Source organism: Sapajus apella, unplaced genomic scaffold (assembly GCF_009761245.1).
Source record: "Sapajus apella isolate SASKATOON/1434 unplaced genomic scaffold, GSC_monkey_1.0 scaffold58, whole genome shotgun sequence".
Classification (NCBI taxonomy): domain Eukaryota; kingdom Metazoa; phylum Chordata; class Mammalia; order Primates; family Cebidae; genus Sapajus; species Sapajus apella.
In genome coordinates this window covers 3,258,500-3,278,626 of record NW_022436998.1, presented here as the reverse complement: position 1 = coordinate 3,278,626, position 20,127 = coordinate 3,258,500, and the positions used below count along the sequence as shown (strand labels likewise).

General features: G+C 40.1%; 1 protein-coding gene across 5 annotated transcripts in view; it reads right to left on the bottom strand.

The window, feature by feature from the left end:
- IDE (insulin degrading enzyme) overlaps positions 1–20,127 on the bottom strand; it is a 129,368-nt gene that overhangs the window by 21,065 nt on the left and 88,176 nt on the right. For 4 of the 5 annotated variants that reach the window (XM_032245529.1, XM_032245531.1, XM_032245532.1 and 1 more), the window contains 6 exons: positions 15,967–16,069; positions 12,929–13,051; positions 10,646–10,728; positions 6,292–6,436; positions 2,684–2,794; positions 1,667–1,787 (listed from right to left, as the gene is read on the bottom strand). In XM_032245529.1, coding sequence (XP_032101420.1) covers positions 1,667–1,787; positions 2,684–2,794; positions 6,292–6,436; positions 10,646–10,728; positions 12,929–13,051; positions 15,967–16,069 — 686 coding nt within the window. Of the gene's footprint in view, positions 1–1,666; positions 1,788–2,683; positions 2,795–5,646; positions 5,792–6,291; positions 6,437–10,645; positions 10,729–12,928; positions 13,052–15,966; positions 16,070–20,127 lie in introns of all 5 variants that reach the window. The other variant, XM_032245530.1, reaches the window with a different exon arrangement.

Sequence of the window (20,127 nt, the reverse complement as noted above, 5' to 3'; positions counted from 1 at the left end):
CAAGTACTGAGATTACAGGCATAAGCCACCATGCCCGGTCCAGAATTCTTTTATTGTATTTTATTGCTTATGGCTAAGCATGTAAGAAGAAAGATTAATTGGTGATGTTAAGAAGTGAAAAATCTTAAAATAATAAGGGTGATACCAATCTATATTTTTTTCAATAAAGAAATCCTGAAAGTAATTTCTTTGCATTCAATAGGCATTCATTAGATACACACTGAGGGCATAATATTATAACTAGATACTAAGTAAAGAGGGTATGGAAGAAAGGCATAATCATTGCTCTCAAGGAGTTTCAGATTTTCTTTTTTTTTTTTTTGAGATGGAGTCTCACACGGTCGCCAGGCTGGAGTGCAGTGGCATGATCTTAGCTCACTGCCATCTCCATCTCCCAGGTTCAAGCAATTCTCCTGCCTCAGCCTCCTGAGTAGCTGGGATTATAGGCTTCCACCAAGATGCCCAGCTAATTTTTTGTATTTTTAGTAGAGATGGGGTTTCACCATGTTGGCCAGGCTGCGGAATTTCAGATTTTCAAGTCAAACTCCTGAAAATTAGATTTAAGATTCTAGGAACAAACCGAAAGATGACTCTTTAAGCTTTACACGTTTTCCAATTTTTAACTGAACTGATCTAAGGATGCTAAAGCGGGGAGTGGGGGAAGGGGAATATTTCTGTGTGTTAAGACGTTGGAGTTCGGCTAACATTTTCTCTTCTTAAAACTTCAATTTTGGCCAGTTGCGATGACTCACCCCTACAATCCCAGCAGTTTGGGAAGCCAAGGCAGGTGGATCACCTGAGGTCAGAAGTTCAAGACCAGCCTGGCCAACATGGTGAAACCCTGCCCCTACTAAAAATACAAAATATTAGCCAGACGTGTTGTTGCACACCTGTAACACCAGCTACTCGGGAGGCTGAGGCAGAATTGCTTGAACCCAGGAGGCAGAGGTTGCAATGAGCGGAGATCACACCACTGCACTCTATCTTGGGTAACAGAGCAAGACTCAGTCTCAAACAAACAAACAAACAAAAAAACCCTTCAATATTAACAAGGTTAGTACTTGGGTCAGAATACTTAGTCTGCAGACATTTTTTATTTTTTTGGAGGTGGGGACTCTTGCTCTGTTACCCAAGCTGGAGTGCAGTGGGCGTAATCATGGCTCACTGCAGCCTCAACTTCCCAGGCACAAACAGTCCTCTAGCCACACAGTCTCTCGAGTAAGTGGGACCACAGGTGTATGCCACCACATCCAGCTAATATTTTTATTATTTTTTTGTAGAGACAGAATCTCACTATATTGCCCAGGCTGGTCTCAAACTCCTGGGCTCAAGTGATCCTCCTGCCTCCACCTCCCAAAGTACTAGGATTACAGGTACGACCCATTGTACCCAGTCCTTCTGCAGAAATCTAAAATATCCATCATCTCAAGTTTATTTATCATTTGTGTTGGGAATGTTCAATACCCTCCTTCTACTTATTTGAAAGTATATGTTACTGTTAACTATAGCCATCCTACCCACCACTGTTTTTATAAAACATATGCACAGCCAGCTTTAATAGAACTACAAGTTATTTAAAAGTATACACAGTAAATGTCAGAATAAACCAAAATGAATTTAGGAAAAAAATGAAGAAAGCATTAAGCTTTAAGTAGAAGAGTCTCACCATCTAGAGCTTCTTTTAACTCATCTTTAGTCCAGGCCACTTCTGTCATCAGCAAGCGGAGGTAGTACATGGCATGCTGGTGAGGCTGTTCAGCCCGGAAATTGTTAAGAGATCGCATATACTAGTGAAGGCAGACACAAGTTCAGTAATTTTATAAATCTTTTAAAAATCATTTTAAAAGTCCAGTTATAATAAAATTTCAAACAATGTGTTACTAGGATTTACTTCTTTCCCCTTTCTGAAGTTACATAATTAAGAATGGGGTTTATTCCTCTCCGATCCATACATAAAAGTGCATGCTTTTTCTTTGTCCAGGGTGCTGCTTACATTTGTTCAGCATCTGACATGGACTGTAAGTGCCTTCACTATGGGATATCTTTTGTCCCTCAGAAAGTTTCCCCTGGTTTTCAGGGATGTCTTTTGGAATCTTTAGGTTCTACACTATAAAGCTATCCTCAAAGTCTCCGTAAGCAAGCAACATTGATAGGTATCCACATGGGATCTTTATTTGAAAACTGATGGCAGTTTCTCTTGGTATACAATGAAAAGATCATAGTTGAGCTTCAGAAACAGCTGTTCATCCCTTACTTCCGTTACTGGGCTAAACATGAATTGAATTTAAGTGGAAGATATGTCAAACCCAAATAGTACGCTCTAATGTGACAAGGTCTTATGGTAAGGCAGACCTCAGTCTGCTGAATTGTGTATTCCTCTGAACTGGAGGTTGGGATGTAACATTCAAGGAGGCCCTGACAGCCACTAAGTGCTTCTCTTTGAATGATTCAGAGCTGCAACTGCCCTAGCTCTTGGAACCCACAGAGAAGAGGTCAGCTATCCACCAGGGTCTACTAGGCTTTCTTTCTGGATAGAGTATAGGATTTTGCAAAGACAGGGTGAGATGAATGCAACAAGGTTATGAATGCTCCTTTTTCTCCTCACTTCTTTTATATTATCAAAACTTTTTATAATATAGCAATATTATGTTATGAATAAAAAAATAGAGTTCAGAAAACTTACTGCTTCTTTGATAATTTCAAATCTTTTTTCATCAATCTCAAAGGTAGCCATTTTCTCAATAATCTTCTTTAGTAAAATTGGCTGCTTGTCATTGTAACCTTTCACTGAAAGCTACAGAAAGAATTCAGGGTATTAAAAGTCTAAAAATATCACAAAACAACTTCCAAATAAACAATTTAACCTGATTTTTAAACATGTAGAAAATCCTACAACCAGAGATAAAAAATGAAACATATTCAATTTAATGTCTCATAAATATAATGTAACATTTCGGAAGGTAACATTAACCATCTTTTTTTTTTTTTTTTTTGAGACAGAGTTTTGCTTTTGTTGCCCAGGCTGGAGTGCGGTGGCACGATTTTGGTTCACTGCAACCTCCACCTGCCAGCTTCAAGCAGTTCTCCTGCCTCACCCTCTGGAGTAGCTGGGATTAAGGTGCACACCACCACACCCGGCTAATATTCTGTATTTTCAGTAGTGACAGGGTTTCACCATGTTTGTCAAGTTGGTATCGAACTCCTGACCTCAGGTGATCCACCTACCCCAGCCTTCCAAAGTGCTGGAATTACAGGCGTGAGCCGCCATGCCCAGTTTTAACCATCTTTGTCCCCAAATTGTTTAAATATTTTAAAAGTCGTCCTGGAGAAATGAGGCAGCCCTGATTCTGCATTACATGGCATTTTGCCACTTTCTCATTCAGTGTTGCCCAATTAGGACCCATATATATATAGATATAGATATAGATATTTTGAGACAGAGTCTCAAAAAAAAAAGTCTCTGTCACCCAGGCTGGAGTGTGGTGGTGTCATCTTGGCTCCCTGCAACCTCTGCCTGCCGGGCTCAAGGAATTCTCCCGCCTCAGCCTCTTGAGTAGCTAGGACCACAGGTGTGCCACCATGCCAAGCTAATTTTTATATTTTTAGTAGACGGGGTTTCACCATGTTGGCCAGGCTGGTCTTGAACTCCTGACCTCAAGTGATCCACCTGCCTCGGCCTCCCAAAGTGATGGGATTATAAGTATGAACCACTTTGCCTCGCAGGATCTACAATTCTAACCACTTGCATATTTGATAAGTTTTGTTAGTGTTCTAAAAGCTAATGGCAAAACAAATGTGTAAAAAAAGATACACTGTATGTATCATCAGGATCTTGGCTTAGCACTTTTTTTTTTTTTTTTTTTTTTTTTTTAGACATGCTCTAGCTCTGCTGCCCAGGCTGCAGTGCAGTGGTGCAATCTTGGCTCACTGCAAATTCTGCTGCCCAGGCTCAAGTGATCCTCTCACCTCAGCCTCCGGAGTAGCTGGACTACAGGCACACACCACCATGTCTGGCTAATTTTTTGTAGAGACAGGGTCTTGCCACGTTGCCCAGGAGGTTGGTCTGGAACTCCTGAGCCCAAAGCAATCCACCTGTCTTGGCCTTCCGAAGTGCTGGGATTACAGGCGAGAGCCGCCGTGCCCAGCTAATTTAGCACAATTTACTTTGTCTCTAAATGCCTAATATTTTGAAAAGTGAGGAATGAAGAATTCCTATCATATTTCCACATGGTGGCACTAAAAGCAGTAGGGGATACACTGCAGCTAGAATACCATGAAAATCTGTATGCTGTGAAGGAGGATAGGCAAGAACCTCAGCAGGAGGGAAGGCCACTGGCCATGGCAAGCACATCATGTTTCCTACTGTAGGAACTAAACAAACAATTAGCAGAAAACCCATTTTGTCATAAATAAAAATTATTTGTTTTGATGGTAATATGCTACAAAAAAATCAACAGAAAAAAAGAGAAAATAGATGATTACTTTTCTTTTTAGAGCTAATTATGATCTCTGAGCTTCAAATTTCTATAGACTCTAAGAATGCTTAGATTAATATACATTCTTACACATTCAACAAAAGCTACCAGATATTTATGTGAAGGAAAAAAAAGTCACTGGAAAATAAATAAAATTTAAAACTCCTACAATCTTAGAATTTAAATAAAGAGTACCCCAAAATGCTCTCATTTTCATTTTTACTAAAATATGCAATATATTTTCAAGAAAAGTGAAGAGGAATGTGTGCCACAAAAGGGATATTAACTTGGAATTGAGATATAAGCAAGCTTGGAAACACATTCAAAAGAAAGGATCTAGTTATTTCTTAGACGAATTTAATAATGCTTATTTTAAAACACATAAAGTAGGTAATGGTGTATGTGACAAAGTAAGTTAAATTAAAATGTCAGGTGCAGCCGGGCGCGGTGGCTCAAGCCTGTAATCCCAGCACTTTGGGAGGCCGAGGCGGGTGGATCACGAGGTCAAGAGATCGAGACCATCCTGGTCAACATGGTGAAACCCCGTCTCTACTAAAAATACAAAAAATTAGCTGGGCATGGTGGTGTGTGCCTGTAATCCCAGCTACTCAGGAGGCTGAGGCAGGAGAATTGCCTGAACCCAGGAGGCGGAGGTTGCGGTGAGCTGAGATCGCGCCATTGCACTCCAGCCTGGGTAACATGAGTGAAACTCTGTCTCAAAAAAAAAAAAAAATAAAATAAAATAAAATAAAATGTCAGGTGTATCTGAACATAGAAACTTTCTGCTATCTGCAGAAATAAAGGGAGCCTATTTATAGGTAAAAATCAAGCACCACAACAGTAACTATGGATATCTTCTACTTACAGATGTTAATACACACTCAATTATATGGAAAAAACAACATGCTGTCAGGATTAATATGTTAAACATCTTAAGCAAAGAACATGCAAATAAATGCAGCACACACACATGTTCACAAGATGCACTAAACTTAATTAAATCATTCATTAGTGGAACTAACACTAATTTGAGTTCTTCAATCATCAAAAAGGTGCAAGGAAAAACACCATCAACTTTCTTCTTTAAAAATGCAGAAGTTAATAGTTTTCCCAAGCTCAACATAATGCTTAAACGGGGTGGTGCCTTTTCTTTGGTTTTCATGTTACTTACAAGTATTGCATTCATTCCTGATGCAATGCCATAGCTCAAACCTGAGAGGCGTGCTGCATATGTATACTCTTTTAAATCATCCTTCAATAACCTGATAAACAGGTATGTCATGTTGCAATGGAGAGGATCAGCATAAATGTAGCGACTAACAAAAAGAAAAACAAAAGAAATGCTTTGATACCTCAAGCAGTGGCATGGAAATGAAGAAACATGACCGAAGAGTATGGATATGCAGCCTCATGTTCTGGATTTCTAGGGAAATAGTATACGCCAAACTTAGGTTTTACAAAAGAAGGAAGACTTTATTTTCCTTTGCCAAAGACCAAGATTTCAAACACAGAATGGGTGGGATCTAAACCTAAATCGGTATCCAATTTTGTTTGAGTAGAAAAATATGACACGCTGATGAAAGATGTTAAAAAAAAAAAAAAAAAAGAAAAAAAAAGAAATCAAGGAAAATTTGCACAATATGAATGGTATGTAGTTAAACACTTAGAATAAGAGCTAACTTAAAAATTAAATATGATTAGCCATAAAGATTTTTAAAAAAAGAAATTAAACTCATAACCTCAATCAAAAAATGCTTCCATCAAATCAATATAAAAAATGTTGATGAGTGGAAGGCTCTAAGACATGGGTACTTACATACATCCCATAGATGGTATTTTGGAGATCATAGCTCAAGCCTGCTAGCTCTGCTGCATATGCATACTCGTTGAGTGAGTCTTTGAGGAGCTCAAGGTACAAATAGGCCATGTTACAGTGCAAGGGGTCCACATAAGCAAATGGGCTGGAAGAAAATGTTGACAATAAAATAGCTGATTTTATTACTTCTCAATGTGATATGGCCTTTTGAGATGGATCAAGATAATGAACACCAGTTAATATGATTCCTGAGGATATGGTTGAATTCTTGAGGCTATTTCTTCTTATGAGGAAAAAAAACAATGTGTCTGAAAAAGAAGCCTGAAATATGGTGTGTGTGTGTGCTGGTGGTAGTGAATAAGGAGAGAAACTGCCTACCCCAGATGGTGTGGCAGAACTGACAAGTTAAGAAATGCAGGGTATGAGAGGAGTGGGAACGGGCCAAAATGCATGCCTAGGCTTAGGCTAGCGGAAGGAGCATGGCCGACAGAAAACATACAGAATTTGCATGTCCTCCATGTCTCTCCAATCAAGTCACACCCTTGGAGTAGTGGGGGACAGGAGTGAAAGACTAGAAAATGTGTCTGTGGTAAATTACACAAATTGAGACCTGTGAAAAGGTTAGCTTATCCCTGAATTTGCCTCAAAACAGTAAAGCTAGAGAACTGTCAGTAAAATAATTGATAATTTCTATCATATAATGGCAGCCAAAACTAGGGAAAAAAAATAAATAGAATTTTTTTTTTTTAAGACGGAGTCTCACTGTGTCACCCAGGCTAGAGTGCAGAAGTGCGATCTCAGCTCACTGCAACCTCTGCCTCACGGTTCAAGCGATTCTCCTGCCTCAGCTTCCCGAGTAGCTGGGACTACAGGCATGTGCCACCACGCCCAGCTAATTTTTGTATTTTTAGTAGAGAAGGGGTTTCACCATGTTGGCCAGGATGGTCTTGATCTCCTGACCTCATGATCTGCCCGCCTTGGCCTCCCAAAGTGCTAGGATTACAGATGTGAAAAATATTTAAATGAGAAAGAGCAATGAAAAAGAAGAAAGAATTACAGAGTACAAGAACTAAACAACCACAGTGATCGACTAAACTTCATTTCCCAGATAAGAAACATAATTTTCTTCAGGTCTCCTGAGTTTGTGGTAGCAGAGTTGGGATTCAAATGCAAGTTAAACGACTTTCTCCTTTGACCATACAACCTTGCTTACCTTTATCAAAAGGAAGTAAAAGATTCACTCATTCAATAAATACGTATTATACGCTTACTACAGTGCCAGGCTCTTCTCTAGGCACTGGAAATAAAGAGTGAACAAATCAGGCAGTGTCCCTGATCTCAGAGTTGATAATCTAGCTAAAGGGGACAAATAAAAAATTTAAATCTGACATGTTAGTTGGTGACAGTGCTATAGGGTAAAATTAAGCAGGGTAAGGTGAATAGGGAATGATGGGGTGATGGCAGCAGGAAAAAAAGACTGCTACTTTACATGCGACGGCCAGTCAAGGCCACTCTTATAAAGTGACATCTGGACCTAGACCTGAAGGAAGCAAGGGAGTGAGCCCTAGGGGCATCTAAGGGGTGAACTGAAGAACTTCCCAGGCTGAAGAAACAGCTAGTGCTAAAGGCCTGAGGCAGGTGCCTGCTTAGCTTGTTTGGCAGCAAATTAAAAGTTTCACTCTATCTGTAGCACAGTAAATATAACCAATTACTGAAAACAACGCCACCATTTTGTTTTTTTTTTTTTTTTTTTTTTTGAGACGGAGTTTCACTCATGTTACCCAGGCTGGAGTGCAATGGCGCGATCTCGGCTCACTGCAACCTCCGCCTCCTGGGTTCAGGCAATTCTCCTGCCTCAGCCTCCTGAGTAGCTGGGATTACAGGCACGCACCACCATGCCCAGCTAATTTTTTGTATTTTTAGTAGAGACAGGGTTTCACCATGTTGACCAGGATGGTCTCGATCTCTTGACCTCGTGATCCACCCGCCTCGGCCTCCCAAAGTGCTGGGATTACAGGCTTGAGCCACCGCGCCCGGCCCATTTTGTTTTTTTAACGTAGAGTCAAGGTCTCACTGTGTTGTCCAGACTGGTCTTTAACTCCTAGGTTCAAGTGATCTTCCTGCCTTGGCCTCCCAAAACGTTAGGATTACAGGTGCGAGCTATTGCACCCAGGCAAAAGCCAACAATTTTATCAAAGCTGATAAAAAAGTAAAAATAGGGATAAAATGTGTAGTCACTTAGAGAATTAAAATCAAAGACAAAGTTCGATAGCTATTCCAATATTCTCCAACTGGAAAATTTGAATAAATGTTCTGCCATTTAATTTTTTCTTTTTTTGAAAAAAGGGAACTAGATAGAAGTGCTCCTGAACACAAAAAAAGGCCATATATTGCCATCCCACAACAAATATCATACATTTAATTTTTTAAAGTATGATACATGATGACAGATTTCCTTCTTTGAGCAAACAGCAGCTCAGAAACTTAAGGCACAATTCACAAAAACAAAATCATCAAAACAAAAGAGAGGTTATGACAGAGGTCAGCCCCACAGGCAACTATGGACCTTTCTTAGGTGGAAGTGAAAAGCCAGAAAAGCCAAGTTTGGAGACTCAAAGCACTATGGCTCAGGCTCAGCAAACAATTCCAAGGCATGTCCTAAAATGCTGCATCCGGTGTGGTGAGGTGGCATGCACCTGTGGACTCCCAGCTACTCAGGAGGCTGAGGTGAGAGGTTCACATGAGCCCAAGTTTGAGGCTGCAGTAACTGCACTCCAGCTCGGGGTTGACAGAGTAAGATTCTGTCTCTTAAAAACAAACAAACAAACAAAAAACAAAAATAGCTGCATTCACAGCAGCTATGGTGGTGAAGTGGAGAGGACCCCAAACTAACTTTTAAAAGAGAAAAGGATTCAACTGGGATACCAGAATTCTGGTTCATATGTTAATTTAAAAAATGTATTATTTTGTTGACCTGCATGTCAAACAAGAAAAAAAAATGTATTATTTTGTAACCAGATACTGTACCCTTAAATATGGATCACAGGGTTTTAAAAACCACAGCTAACTACACATAATACAATCTTACTTCTGAAAAGATGAAAAGAATATAGACACACATATGAAAATTTCAATTAAAACGTACAAGAAACAGAACAGTGGTTACCTCTAGGAAGACAGACCAGAGGGAGGGATTTGTGTGGAAGGCAGACATTTTCAATTCTAGGAAATGTGCTAGGCAGCTGAGAGAACACAAAAATGTAAAATGGTCTCTCAAAGGGTATTCTAAAGAAATTCATCATCATAGAGGCCAAATGGGAAGGTGGTGACAAGCTGCTTAGAATGTTAAAAAATATCACTCTCAAACATCAAAAAAAGCAGCTTTGTAATGCCCTTTACCAACAATAAGTCATAACCTGACAGCCCATGTTTGGTGTAAACAATAAACGATCTCTGTACAGTTATAGATAATCTGTGAATCTCATGCTATAAAACCAAAATATTTACAATCCCTATAATCTCAACATATTTGTTGATGGAAAATAGATTCTTTTCCCTCTTTCCAAAGCATTTAAACCATATCTACCTTTAATTTCATGTCAAACGAACTGAATAAACATTAATGAAAAAGCTGATTATTATATTGAGCATTACTGAATAAATAAACCATGATAGGTATTTTACAAACCACTGAATTTTAGAAATAAAAATTATAAACTCACAAAGTAAAATCTGAAATGGGTGATTAACCCACAAATAAGTAAAGGAAGACACAGATGAACTGAAGATGCACTGAGAAATTACTGCAATAGCATTATTCTTAAATTTTACTTCTTTTATTAGTAATTTTAAAGTAATCAAGCCAGAAATAGAGGAAGCAGTACTTAAGGGCTCCTGACAAAGGACAGAACAGGACTCAGGATCATTTAGTAACTACTACCTCTTCTAGACAAGTTCCAGGAATATAAAACCAAAGCAACAAAAACACCCCAAATTCTTTATTCTTTCTTCATTGAGTCTTCTTCTGGGTAAATCCATAGCCTCCTCAGAATCCAAAACCCTCATGGCTAAGAAGGTCATCCTAACAATAGCTAACATAAATCATTTCAGCTAAAGGGTATACTCATTAATGAAAAAAGGAAAGAATTAACAACTTTGGTTTTTAAAATACCTCTTAACAGCAACAGCCTCTCCTTTTCTTTTTTTTATTTATTTACAGCCTCTCCTTTTCTAGGTGAAATAACTCTAATTCCTTTTATATTTAGACATGGATGTTTAAGAAGAACAGACAACTTTTGGAAATGTAATTGCTGATTTTTATAAGAAGCTTTCTAGCTAGATTCATCTTACCTACCTGAAAAATTCAAAGTTGAGACAAGCCTTCGGCAAAAAAAACTTATCATCTTGTTTGAACCACAGTTTGCTCATAGCTGTATCCTGTGATGGAGAAACAATCTGGTTAGGGAAATAGTGGTGCATTCAGCAAAAATGTTCAATCAAATCACTCTTCAAGAGGAAGAGGACAGAGGCAATAGTTAAGAGTTTCGTTGTGAAGCTGCTGTCCCATGGCCTTGAAGCATACTCAGTGTCAGCAGATAGAAAGCTGGAGACAAAAGACTGCAGACTCCTCTAACAGAGTGAAATCTGCCTTCTGTTTCCCCTATATCAGGGAGATGGGGGTACAATGAAGGAAGAGACATATCAGAGAAGCCAATACCAACTGTCCTGTCCTCATCTTTCTGGACACTGGGAGGCAGACAGAGGCAGAAGTCCCTTGCAAGGGTATGGCAGCCAGCCTCCAAGGTAGCCCACAATAATCCTTTCCTGCTGAGATTCACAGCCTTGGTGGTCTCCTCCCACACTAGACCAGGGTTGGTCTGTCTTACTAACAAAATAGGACAGAACTGATGGTACACCTCTGAGACTGCATTATAAAAGACATCAGGCTTGCATCTTGATCACTCACTTTCCCTTCTGGATCACTCACTTTGGGGGAAGCCTGCTGCCATGTCAAGCAACTCTGCAGAGAAGTCCATGTGGTGAAAAACTAAGGTAAGCCAACATTCATATAACTGAATTTGGAAGAGAATCCTTCAGCTCCAGCTGAATCTTCAGATGACTAAAGCCTCGGCCAACAGCTTGACTATAACCTCATAAGAGACCCTGAGCCAGAACTAGCCAACTATGCCACTGCTGGATTCCTGGTCTGCCTCAGAAACTGTGTGTAAGACCGGGCTCTGTGGCTCACCTGAGGTCAGCAGTTCGAGACCAGCCTGGCCAACATAGAGAAACCCCGTCTCTACTAAAAATACAAAAAATTAGCCGGGGATGGTGGCAGGTGCCTGTAATCCCAGCTACTCAGGAGACTGAGGCAGGAGAATTGCTTGAACCCAGGAGGTAGAAGTTACAATGAACCGAGATCACGTCATTGCACTCTAGCCTGGGAAACAATAGCAAGACTCCATTTCAAAAAAAAAAAAAAAAAAGAAAAAAATGGCTGCCTCATTAATAATCTAGTTGCTTAAGACAAATTTTCATGTTCCTAAACACTGACTGTTATCTAATTGAACTCATCTAAATTCTTCCAAATGTTAGGCCATTTGAAGAAGATAAAAAGAAAGATGTGTATGTGCGCCTACAGTCATGAGTTTAGAAATAGTTTAGAAGGGAGAAGCAATACGTTTAGAAGGGATAATGGGTTGGGCACGGTGGCTGACACCTGTAATCCCAGCACTTTGGGAGGATCACGAGGTCAGAAGTTTGAGACCAGCCTGGCCAAGATGGTGAAACCTTGTCTCCACTAAAAAAAACACACACACAAAAAATTAGCCAGGCATGGTGGCACACGCCTGTAATCCCAGCTACACAGGAGGCTGAGGTGGAGAACTGCTTAAACCCAGGAGGTGGAGGTTACAGTGAGCCGAGATTGTGCCACTGCACTCCAGTCTGGGTGACAGTGCAAGACTTCATCTCAAAAAAAAAAAAAAAAAAAAAAGAAAGAAAGAAAGAAAGAAAGAAAGAAAGAAAAAGAAAATAGAAGGGATTTGTGCTGTAGTAATTTGATATGATTTTTTACATTACTCAAGTTCTGAAATAATGGCATGAAAAGGACATTGTGAGAAAGGGAGGGAACCCTACTTCTCAACAGCCCTTCACACTAGTTTACCCCATTCTATTCACTTAATATAGTCACTATGGCCTAATGAATTGTTTTTAAGGGGAGGAAATCCAGCAGCTCCCCTTGGACTCACTCTCTTTCAGGCTTTAGAGATCCTTTCTTATCTTAAACGTCCATGACGCAGCATAAGCCTACTTCCTTACGGGATCTTCAGCAGACAAGGAAAAGAGGCATAGACCTTTCCACAGACTTGTGGTTACAGCCCAGACTTACTTTTTTCTCCTATAAAGAAAGCGATTCTCTAGATTCTACATTGTTTAGTAGTTTTGCTTGCTTGCTTTAATATTTTTAACCTTCTAATATTTCTTGTAGTTATTCTTTGTGTGGCTTCTTTGTCAACCCTTAGGATGTGAGCCCCCTCCCAAATCAACATAGTACCAAATGTAAGAAATCATTTCTCTAGTCCCCCATGTATTAGGTCTGCCCCCAAATTTAAAATCACTGATTCGAACATTTTACCTTAATAAGAGCAGGGTATGGTGTCGCCTCTTTTTCTAATGGTAAAATCTCAAAATTCGTAGGAATAAATTCATTCTTTGTTGGAAGTTTAAATTTCCCATTCAGGTCAGCATTTTGCCATTTCTGGATGAAAAATGAAACATACATAAAAATGCAGTAAGAGTCTGATTTAAGAGTTTAAAATAGTATATTTGCTCAATATCAGGGCAAATATTAAGTGGACAAATGTCACACAGCATTGTTTTGCATCAGATATAAAGGCGCTACTACCAAATCTATTCATGGGTTTTTGTGACACTTGAGTCGTTCTTTCTAGTACTAGCAAAGATTTTGCATTCACATATCCATCCTTCCTCTCCACATCTCCAAAATGACCAGCTGAGGAACGATCTGAGACTATGGAACACAGAAAAGTTGACTGGTCCATATGTAGATCATGTTTACTCTAGCTCTTTAAAGACTGGAGAATAATCTGCACAGGAATATGTTCCCACAACTGCTAGACAATAGGTCATTTATTTAAGAGCCACACTTTCAGCTATCCTAAGTTATATCCACGTATGGCCTGAAAGCAAGGCTAACGGGGGTATCTTTCACTTCAATATTTCTCTCTTTTTTCCTGAGACAGAGTCTTGCTCTGTCACCAGGCTGGAATGCAGTGGCATGATCTCAATACACTGCAACCTCCACCTCCCCAGTTCAAGTGATTCTTGTGCCTCAGCCTCCCAAGTAGCTGCGACTACAGGCATGCAACACCACACAAGGGTAATTAATTTTTGTATTTTTAGTAGAGATGGGGTTTCACCATGTTGGCCAGGCTGGTCTTGAACTCCTGGTCTGAAGTGATCCACCCACCTCAGCCTCCCAAAGTGATGGGATTACAGGTGCGAGCCGCCACCCCTGGCCTCACTTCAGTACATCTTTTTTTTTTTCCCCCCAGACAGAGTGCCGCTTTGTTGCCCAGGCTGGAGTGAGGCAGCACGACCTCTGCTCACTGCATCCTCTGCCTCCCAGGTTCAAGCAATTCTCGTGCCTCAGCCTCCTGAGTAGCTGGGATTACAGGTGTGTACCACCAAACCCAGCTAATTTCTGCATTTTATTAGAGACCAGGTTTCACCATGTTGCTCAGGCTGGTCTCAAACTCCTGATCTCAGACAATCCACCCACTTAGGCCTCCTCCTAAAGTGCCAGGATTACAAGCGTGAGCCACCACACATGGCCTTCAGTACTTCTTAAGACCTGGCCCACACCTCTCCCAGATGACCAGGTGAACTTTTAAGTGAACCAGTAGTTCAAGCACAAGGTTAAAAACAAAGTTGAGATTTAGGTTGGGACTCATACGACCTGCAGGCTGGATCTGTTCCCTGTCTTAGTTCCAAAAGCTAGTGGGACAGAAAACAGGCCATTGATTGTTGAACCTAATTTATAAGGCTTTTCATTTTTTAAAAAAAGAGAAAAGCAACCAGCCTGGGCAAAAGATCAAGACCCTACCTACATTTAAAAAAAAAAAAAAAAAAAAAAAAAAAAAGCAACCAATTGCCAATAATTCTGAATTTCTGGATTCAGTAATTTGATCTCTAGCTGGTGTTGCACAGCCTTCCAAATTTTACAGTTCTATCTCAGTTCCTGCATTTGTGTCTTTTGGCACTGAAGACATTGGCCCAATTTCTTAAGCGGTATCTTTGGTTCCCAGAATGGCTGAAGAATAAGGACTAGAAAACATTTAGTAAGTAATTTGACTACTGAGCTCCCAGACAGATGTGTTCTTAAATTCCTGGCCAGGCGCGATGGCTCACGCCTGTAATCCCAGCACTTTGGGAAGCTGAGGTGGGCAGATCACAAGGTCAAGAGATCAAGACCATCCAGGCCAACATGGAGAAACCGTCTCTACTAAAAATACAAAAATTAGCTGGGCGTGGTGGCACATGCCTATAATACCAGCTACTCGAAAGGCTGAGGCAGGAGAATTGCTTGAATCCGGGAGGCGGAGGTTGCAATGAGCCGAGATCGCACCACTATACTCCAGCCTAGTGACAGAGAAAGGCTACATCTCAATAAACAAAACGAACAAACAACAACAAAAAATTCCCATTCAGGGCAGGTTTGTTATGGTCAGAGTCTGGTGAACGGGGGTTCTTTCTTGTTTTAGGACTATTTCGGACCCAGCACTAATTCATGGAAGATCAGCTTTCCTCACAGTTTAGAGAGATGGACATTTTCACACACTAGAGAGCTTCAGTGATCTCCTTCTGTATCATGAATATGTCAGAGATCTGTGAAGTATCAGTGATGATTTTCTTTCTTAAACTAATTCCTTTTTTTAGTATGTCATTACACAGGTACATTTTTTAAATGTCCATTATTCGAGTTTAACTAGAATCTAGTCAGAGTAAGGTTTTCTGGTATTTTCCCAGGAATAAGGGACCCAATCTCAAAGGCACATAGCCAATGAGAGCCAAAAAAGAAAAAGAAAAAAGTACTCAATAAGTAGTTAAGATTCACAAGCAAAATCTTGACTACTGATGAATGGGACAAAATATTGTCTTAACATACCTGTACTGAAAATCCTAATTCCCCTATGTTGACAAAAAGAACAGTGATATAACGTGAGGCATAAAACATAGCACCTCCTGAAGTGGAAGATGGTATGAATCCTAGAGCCTGCTCTCAGCCTGTGTTCACAGCAAAATTGAAGGCTCTCTGGAGCCCATGCATTGGTCTTTCATGCTCCCTACTTCCATCTCTTCTTGCTTTTCTGGTGCCTGTGCCTATGTACCCTGCACTTCAGTTATCTTTGATGGCATGAGGCACAACCCTGGTGGTTTGACAGATACATGAAAAGGTGGCTAGAGTACCATGTCTTCATGCAAAATACTAAACTCCAGCTCCCTATCTACTTGTTGATTTATCTTAGGATGGTACAGGCAACACTAGGTCATCAGTCTTCCACACTCTGGGGCCTCAGTTGGTGGATCTAGGGAGCTATGTTCTCGTGATTCCTCACATATTAGGCTTATTCATAGATGTGTTAACCCTACCTTGATGACTTCATCTGGTATAGCTTCTTGTTTGTACTGGGTTCCATACCACTCTTCTGTGCGATCAGTTTTTCCTTCAAAAGATTTAGAAACTATTGCAACCCTAGAGATGGAAAAAATGAACAAAAAACCCTGTAAACTTATATTGTATATATAAATTTATAGAATCTGACTCGTGACAATATAAATAATATCCAAGAATGTGCTGGGCCTCTTAAGACCCAGCAAATCCTATAAGGCTTTAGTTCAAACAAGCAATATATGAATAAAGGTTTCTGATCATAGTCCCTGTTATCCTTTATAGTCCATTATTTCTAGTGTGAAAAAGTGCTAACAGCAGAGTTTCCTCTAGGTCTGCCACTGACTAAAATTTAAAAAGAAGAGTAGCTAAGGGGAAAAAATGTAACAAGGTCAGTTAAAAAATAGTCCTTAAAAAAAGCAAAGAAGTTAAGGATGTGGTGGCTCACATCTGAAATCCCAGCACTTTAGGATGTTGAGGCAGGAAGACTGCTTGAGCCCAGGAGTACAAGAGCAACCTGGACAAAATAACGGGACCCATCTCTACAAAAATAACTTAATAATTGACAGCAGGGATGTGCTTGCACGAGGAGAGACCACTTGACGACGCAGTGAGAAAGTGGCCGTCTGCAGGGCAAGGAGACAGGCATTGGATCAAACCCACCTGGCTGATGTCTTGTCTTTGGACTTCTCACGTCTGAAATTGTGAGAAAAAAAATTTCTGTTGTTTAAGTAAAAAAAAAAAAAAAAAAAAAAAAACAACTTAACCAGGTGGGGTGGCAAACACCTATAGTCCCAGCTACTTGGGAAGCTGAGGTGGGCGGATTGCTTGAGCCCAGGAATTTGAGGCTGCAGTGGGCTAGCATCACACCACTGCACTCTAGCCTGGATGACAAATCAAAACCCTATCTCTTACAAAAAAAAAAAAAAAGGCAAAAAAAATACTCCTCCCTAGGAATATCTCAGGTGCAAAATTAACAGGAATGACTAAGAAAACCTCCTGGCTCATCCAGAGATTTTAAAAACGTGACACACAAACTCAAGAAACTTTTATTTTTACTTGCTACATTTGTGCTCTATGTTTTTTTCCTGCCAGACACTAACATCAAATATATCTACTACAAATATACACAGGACTTCCTGCTGCTAGGGGAGAAAGGGACACGACCAAAAAATGTCTACCTCTGGTTTATTAAGAGCTTTTTTTTTGTTGGGGGAGGTGGGTGCCAGAGCCTTGCTCTGTTACCAAGGCTCAAGTGCAATGGCACCATATCGGCTCACTATAACCTCCACCTCCTGGGTTCATGCAATTCTCCTGCCTCAGCTTCCCAAGTACTGGGGATTACAGGTGCTGCCACCACATCCAGCTAATTTTTGTATTTTTTGTAGAGATGGGGTTTCCCCATGTTGGCCAGGCTGGTACTGAACTCCTGACCTCAGGCGATCTGTCCACCTCAGCCTCCCAAAGTGCTGGAATTATAGGCATGAGCCACTGCACACAGCCTAAAAGCTTTTTTGGACAGGACAGTAGAAGGAGCCCAGAAGAGAAGTCAGATGGAAGAAAATGTTCAAAGAAGGAAGGTAGAGGTAAAATGATGTCAAAAGGTAAGTGAACAAAGATGACAAGACTAGAGGGAAAAAAGTTCTGAACCAGTGAAACACTAAGCCATCCCTGTGCAGCAGTATCAGGGACTTTCTGGGTCTACTGCCTTTTAATCACTGAAGATGGAATCATTACACCCCCACCAGTGAACTTAACCAGAGGCTGGGACCAATCCTATTTTGAATCTTGTGAATCAAGGAATTCTAGCCAATTAGCTTGGGCAGCCTGGCATAAAATCAGTCCTGCTATTGGTTCTACTTCTCTCTTAAGTCCCAGTTCCCAATTCAAATAACTAGGTCCATACCTGTTCTTGCTTGTTCTGACCTATACTCCCAGAGGTTTGGTTCTAGCCTCTGAATGTTGGCCTCATAGCTAAAAGCCTAGTACTTGCAATCAAAACTCCCCTCTGATGATACTCATCCATTTTCAGAATCCCAATCTCTGTTCCAAATATCTGTCCCTTGTTGGACCTACCCAGCTTCAACAACTAGTAGTCTGAACTACCGTCTATTTTTTATTCATTCTAGACAAAATACCCTACCTGGATGATTGGACTTGGTCTTGTTATCTGCTTTGGAGTAGATATCCTAAAGCAAGTTGACTTACCTGTCTGTCAGTATGACTGACTAGGCTTCCAGCTGTAGGTGTCCCTGATCTGGCCTATTTGCCACTAACCACTACCAGTTCTACAAAACATGCTAAACAAGAAATATGTTCTGCAGAAATATACAGGGGAATCATAGGGTTTGGCAGATGAAAGAGTTCTATTATTACATCCAGATGGAAGTGATGCATGTTGGTAGTTCAAGAATCCCTTTTGAGGTGTATGTGTATAGGGTTAACAAAATCATACAGCTACATGAAGGGTGTATGGTGTCTCTTAAGGACATTCAATACATGATAGAGCCTATGAAGACTAAGGACAAGGAACTCAGGCTTCCACTTTTGTTGTTGTCTCAGACAATGAATGAATTGATTCTCAAGGAGACTTCTAAAAAATAAATATATGTAGAAGAATCTGGTAGATGGTATTCTCATCTACTCTTCTATGAAACGTTTGACTTCTTTCTTTTTTTTTTTTTTTTTTTTTTTAAGAGACATGGTCTCACTTTGACACCCAGGCTGGAGTGGAGTGGACTTGTGCTCTGAAACAAGAAAACCTTAAACTCAGTTCTGAGAGAGAAAGTAAAGAAGCTGCCAAGCCAGATGCTCTGGAGGATGACTATCTGACACAGAAAGCAGAAACTGAAGGCTGTGCAATAGTACTCAGGTTAAAAAAAAGGAAAGAAAAAGGCAGACTTGTCAAGTACAGTCCTTAGGGATTTGGATAGCTGTATACCAAAGTGAGTGCATGGGTAACATTTAAAATGTTATTATAAGGAAATAGACAAGCACAGTTTCTCAGACTAGGCACAGATCAAATATCAGACTAACAAAATGAGTTATCTTTGCAGACCAAGAGTTAGTATATCATTAAGAAATTCAAGATTGAAATACACAATGAAAGGTTATGTATTAGGTAATAAAGATAGAGAAGAAAGTAACAGTAGAGACACAGTATACACCCATCAAACCCATATAGATATCTATGAACCAGAGTGTGAAAGTACAGGGAAGAGCCCTTGAATTAGGAGCAAAAGTCACAATAATTTAAAGAAGTACAGATACCTATGGTATATATAACTGCAGACAGTTCAGAAAAACTAGCACAAATGTTGTAGCATTTTGGACCATCTGCTGAAAATCTAATTATACTAAAAAATAGTGGGGTTTTTTTGTTTTAAAGATAGGATCTCACTCTGCTATTAGGCTAGAGTACAGTGGTGTGATCATAGCTTACTGCAGCCTTGAACTCCTGGGCTCAAGTGATCCTCCTGCCTCAGCCTCTCAAATAGCTGGCAATACAGGCACATACCACCATACTCAGCTAATTTTTTTTTTTTTTTTTTTGGTAGAGACAAAGCCTCACCATGTTGTCCAGGCTGGTCTCAAACTCCTGGGCTCAAAAAATCCTCCTGCCTTGGCCTCCCGCAGTGCTGGGATTACAGGCATGAGCCATCATGCCCAGCCCAGTTTTTTCTTTTTAATGTGGCTAGAGGATGGGGAAAGAAAAGACTGCCAATATAGTTATGATGTTATCCTTAGAAATGAGAGAAGAGGCCAGGCGGGAGCAGTGGAAGGAATGCAGCTGGATGGAACCCATCTGGAAACAAAAGGTCTCCTGACTACAGACATTAAAAGGCAATATGGTTCCCAAGGAATAAATTCTCCTGAGATTTTTACAAATGATAACTGACACAGAATAGGGAAAAGATATCCAAAGAATGAGAGGAGGCTTCATAGGTATTTGTCATGTATTCAAACAGAAATAGTGGAAAGGGCACAGACCTGGAAATAAGAAACTTGGATTCTGGCAGATACTCTGAATCACTTTCTTTGAAATCTTACTAAAATCTCAGATCTAAGTTAGGCATAAGCCATTTAGCCTCTCTAAACTTCAGTTTCATTAATTTTTTTTTTTTTTTTTTTTTTTTTTTTTT